The sequence below is a fragment of the Rhinichthys klamathensis genome, unplaced genomic scaffold (genome assembly GCF_029890125.1).
Source record: "Rhinichthys klamathensis goyatoka isolate OS25496 unplaced genomic scaffold, OSU_Roscu_1.1 h1tg000776l_1, whole genome shotgun sequence".
NCBI classification, from domain to species: Eukaryota; Metazoa; Chordata; class Actinopteri; order Cypriniformes; family Leuciscidae; genus Rhinichthys; species Rhinichthys klamathensis.
The window spans coordinates 907,272-912,234 of NW_026607175.1; the positions used below are offsets into that span (position 1 = coordinate 907,272).

The 4,963-nt window shown below is 36.5% G+C and overlaps 1 protein-coding gene across 1 annotated transcript; it reads right to left on the reverse strand.

Annotated features, from left to right (window-relative positions):
- Window positions 1-474: 474 nt before the first annotated feature.
- On the reverse strand, window positions 475-4,963 carry LOC130077759 (stonustoxin subunit beta-like). The gene is made up of 5 exons (XM_056243095.1): window positions 4,637-4,963; window positions 4,502-4,562; window positions 3,690-3,724; window positions 1,365-1,400; window positions 475-1,173 (listed from the first exon to the last, which is right to left on the reverse strand). The coding sequence occupies exons 1-5, from the start codon at window positions 4,893-4,895 to the stop codon at window positions 647-649; spliced, it is 918 nt and encodes a 305-aa protein (XP_056099070.1). The 5' UTR covers window positions 4,896-4,963; the 3' UTR covers window positions 475-646.

Genomic DNA, 4,963 nt, shown 5'->3' on the forward strand with positions numbered 1-4,963 from the left:
ATGTTATTATTTGACCCAGAGAAGATGAATATCAGGATTCTGTGGGTTTGATCATGACGTTCAGCAGATACAGAGCAACACATACAAATGTGTGATCATTTAATATCTTCAGTGTTTTGATGTATCAGGGGTTTTTGATGACCTTTTGTCATGAGTTTCGAGTGAATTGGATCAAACTGTCAAGGAGAAGTTTTTTTTTCTTTTATTTCAAAGCTTGAGATATGACTTACAGTCTCTGACGCCCAGACAATTATGTTGATAATAATTGATAAAACAGTGCAAATACAATAATGTTGCAGCAGCTTCAGTGCTTGAACCCCTAAAATACACCTGGATTAAAATATGTTTAAGAAATCCCACTTCTACATAAATTATAAACGATTGATGTGACTCTACTGTTAAACTAAATGACTGTGATCTTCATCAACACAAACAGAGCTTGAGAAAAGCACAGATACACACCGTCACACACACTGATGTCTTTATGAGGATTTATTACACACATTTATTCTAAAATATTTCAGAGACAGAAGTTCAGCTGTTATTAATGTAATGAAGAGACAATAAGAGACTCTATAACATCTCAGTGTTTATGATTTATCATACAGCTCAAAGCATTATGGGTAGAATCTCTCTACAGTCTATTCTAATTCTTCAACAGTTTCACTGTTCCAAGAGCGACCCCAAACCCAGGATAGAGCGGCTGAGTGAATGTGGTCTGGGCTTTGTGGATGAGGCTCATTGTGTCTCTGTCGACCCTGTAGAAGGACAGAGTTCCTGCACTGTGATCCACATACACTCCTACTCTACCGCTGCACACTACAGGGAGATGAGTCTCTTTGGTATTGTATAGGAATACGGTATTGCGGGAAGAGCAGACCAAAGTCCAGGACTGATCATTAGATCCAAACACACACTCATTACCCGATCCCTTCCTGCTGATGCCCTGATATGACACTGCTATCTGCACAACAACACTCCCACTCCACTCGATCTCCCAGTAAGAGCGTCCACTCACACTCTCTCTACACAACACCTGAGGATAATGATCAAATCTCTCTGGATGATCAATATACGACTCCTCTGGGAATCTGCCAGTAATCACTCTTTTGTCCTCGGACAGATGGAGGAGTGTATGCACTGTGTTCATATCCAGAGTGAGCGGATGGGAATCTGATGGAGGAAAAACACATCACAATCAGGAATTAGGAATCTGATCTTTTATGTATCTGAACTCTCTCATGTTCAATATATCAGCATATCTCAGTACAGTTTAATCATCATTTACATGATCAACTTTTCTCTCCGCTTCTCCAGAAGAACATGAACACACTCAGAGTTTCTCTGCTTGTTTTCTGACTTACATTGAAGGAACTCGCTCCTGGTCTTGGGAACAGCGGCTGTGGAAATCAACAGACATGAAGAGAGTGATTAAGTGATTGGAGAAATCCTCCAACACAGAAGATCTGTAGAGATGTCTCTGCTGTTTACAGAGCCCAAATCCCGACACAACCACTATTGAGGCTTTGATATTATTGACATCACCATATTTGATTTGGCTTCTGTAGACATGAACTGATCACAGATTTGATTTGAAAGAATAGGACTCAAAATTCACTTTGCTCATCATACAAAGTAATCATCTCACTTCATAAGACTTGGATTAAACCTCAACCTCCTTATTAGTCTTTTTCAAAGAGACATCGACTGATCAATAAATGTCTCATGCTCAATAATTTATTTGAGATTAGAACTAGATTAACCATTTCACTGCTGTGTGGTTTGGCCTGCATTAAAAAGGAAAATAAATGTCTTAATTTATTGTCTAAATAAGTTTTATTAATAAAGTAAAGGCATATAACCAATTTAAATGTAGTGCATTGACAATAGTTTTATATAATTAGTTTATTAATTAAATTAACTTGGTCTGAAAAATTGGTCCATAAATCAAACACACTTAATAATATGAAACCGTGCTCTAAGTTGTAAGCCAGCCCATCAGGATATCGGCTCTTTTGGTCTGAATGTGGATGTTTAGGTAACTAAAGGCACCGGGGTTGTGGTGCCACCGGCTTGGGCCCGCCATCGCTGCTCACAGCTATATTTATATATATATATATATATGTTCTGTATGCTGCTGTTTGCACTTTGCACGTTAAAATAAACCCTTTGATAAATAAAAAACATTTGTTTGTATTTTTAACGGGTCACATATACGCGTCAATTTTATTTTTTATTTAATGCCAATTCAAAATTATTATCTTATCAGTTAACGGCGCTTGTCGGTCGGGAAAATTAACCGTAATGTTAGTATGAATTCATATTTTGGAAGATAGTCAAAGCTGCTATGTATATATTTGGTTAACCCTTGCGTTATGTTGAGGGTCAATTTGACCCGTTTCGATTTTCTAGTTGTTGGAAATACTGGTTAACCTTTGTTTGTTTTTCTTAATATTTTGTGACTTTTTCTTATTTATCATGATGAACATGCATGCAAAGTTTCAACATGCTGATGTGTTTTGACATATATAAACAAAATGACTGTTACGTTCGTGATGTTCGCGGGTCAATTTGACCCTCATAGACAGCCATTCAAAAGCAACTGTACAGACACAAAATAAAAACATTTATTTTCTGAATGTAAGGGCACTTCAACTCCAGTTCTAACGTGCAAGTGCATCTAAAAGTGCTCTAACCCTAACCAAACACACTTGAAAAAGATAAAATCACAGTGTTTAAAATTATTTGCAAATTACAGATGAAAATCTTTGTCAGACACAGATAGTAAAATAAGCTCTCATTTCAATATTCAAGATATCTAAAATACCTAGCTTTTAACCAAAAACTTTTTTTCACAGAGCCAAAAAATTAATAAAAAACATTTATTTGATGTATGTTTTTGTTATGTTTGGTTTCTCACTTCCCTGTGAGTGAATAATGAAACTAGGGAACTAGGTCTTAGGAAACTAGGCAAATTTAACTTAGGAAAATATGTTGATGTTAAAAGTTTACAGTTTGTATCTAAATCTTTGTTGTTTTTCATAGTGTGATTTTTGAGGAATTGTATTGAATCCAATTAGGGTCAATTTGACCCGGTCCATAAGGGGAGTACACAGAATTCGAACAGTGCACAAGGGTTAAAGCAAGATTTTTCCTGAATCACCACTAGAAAAGTCTTCAGTTTGTGTTTGTTCAGCAGTTTTAAACACATGCAGATTAAGCTGACCAAAGTGGTAAAGCTTCTCTTCCTGAAGAACTGAGATGAGTTTAGCTTTCACAGGATCTCTGTTTCTCATATTTCTCATGCTCTCGACTGGTTAAACTTTCATGTGTGATTTCTGAATATTGTTCCTCGGGAATTAGTTGCTGCTGACACAGTTTATCTGCAATGATCTGGACATTTGTAAAATCTTGTTATTTGTTTTTTTGTATGTTATTTTTGATTTTATTGTAATTATATCTATAGGTGGAGGCGTTAAATAAGCCCATTTGTTTGTTTTTTTGCCTCTTCCTGCACATAAAGTGATAATATTTGTCTTATTTTTTTTTTATATATATATTTTATGTCTTGTTTATTATTATTATTATTGTCATTTTTATGTAATTGTAAAGGTAAAAAAAAAAAAAAAAAAAATCCTGATTGAGATCTGACCAATGATTATCGAAATATCTTGCTTTATCTGACTCACTATTCAGATGCGGCTCGCCTCTCTCCAGATGTTTCCTGTAGCACAGATAGAAGCAGAATGAGAGAGTGAGACAAACAGGCTACAAAGTTAAGACCGAAACTAGCAAGTATATAATGCAACTGAAAAATAAGCAAATTTAAGCCTTTCATGACAGGCAGGAAAAATACATGTCCTGTAATTTTTTGAAAGCTGCAGTCTGCAGTTTTTCCTCTTTGACGCCATCTCTGTTCCAAATCTGCAATTGCAGTTGTAGGAATGATCAGCTTTACGTGGGCTGTGCCTCGGCTCGGCACAGCGCGGATGAACACAGTGTTTTGAGAATGTGCGGCTGTCAGTCGCCGCCGGTTCTACTTTTTGTAAGTATGACCAACATAAGAATTTTCCCCAGAAAATGTCATCTGAACAAATAACATCCACTTTTGTTCTGACCAACTAAGGGAAAAAAGCATTGCAGTAAATCACGCTGATTAAATCTAACGATCACTTATCATATCATGTCAACCGTGCAAATTATACTTTATTCTCAAACGGTTCATGTTAACAACATCAGCATTGCGTGACTACATTTAATGCCCTTCCGATATTATCCTCGTTTCCGCATGGGCGGACATGAAAGCTATATTCTCTATCAATAAACTAAAGTATTCCTCACATGTATTATAAATCAGTCAAAACAAACATTAAATGACTACGTTTACAGAAAGTGGGCTAATTTGTTTAGTAAAATTGCGATATCAAGATGATGATATCATATTATCTTGGATGTATTTTTGTTGTTGTGAAGAGAACATTGAACTATTAGTCAGACTCACCCGGTGGTGTGTGTGTCACTGTTGTTTCTCTCAGGGCGCTGTTTAATGTCACACGGAGACACTGTAGAGTAATAATACTCATTAAATCCAGCATAGAGTGAAGGTGTTGTTGAGTGTGTGTGTGTGTGTAATTACCTTTCTTGTGGTTGTTCTCTAGCTTTTCAGCCAGATCATTCTGGTTAATCTTCCTCAGGATGTCCACCGTGACTTTCACGGCTTCTTCTGGTCCTAAACACGCCACCATCTTGTCCACTGTTTTTAAGCGATCTGCGTTCTCCATTTGAGACTTTGAAATACACTCATGATTATTCGTTAAGTGCCACTGAAACAGCTTCAGTTCATCTTGTACTAGTTCCTCAAGTGTGTTCAAGAGCAGCTCCTTAATAGACGCCATATTCCTTCACGGATTCACTTCAGCAGGACAAAGAGAAAAAGACAGAGTAATTACACTCTAAACACATG

Coding starts and splice junctions, on each gene's coding strand:
- LOC130077759 (XM_056243095.1), bottom strand. CDS start 4,895: ATGGCGTCTATTAAGGAGCTGCTCTTGAACACACTTGAGGAACTAGTA. Junction 4,563..4,636: donor AGAGAACAACCACAAGAAAG/GTAATTACACAC, acceptor ATTACTCTACAG/TGTCTCCGTGTGACATTAAA. Junction 1,401..3,689: donor AGGCGAGCCGCATCTGAATA/GTGAGTCAGATA, acceptor TGATTTCCACAG/CCGCTGTTCCCAAGACCAGG.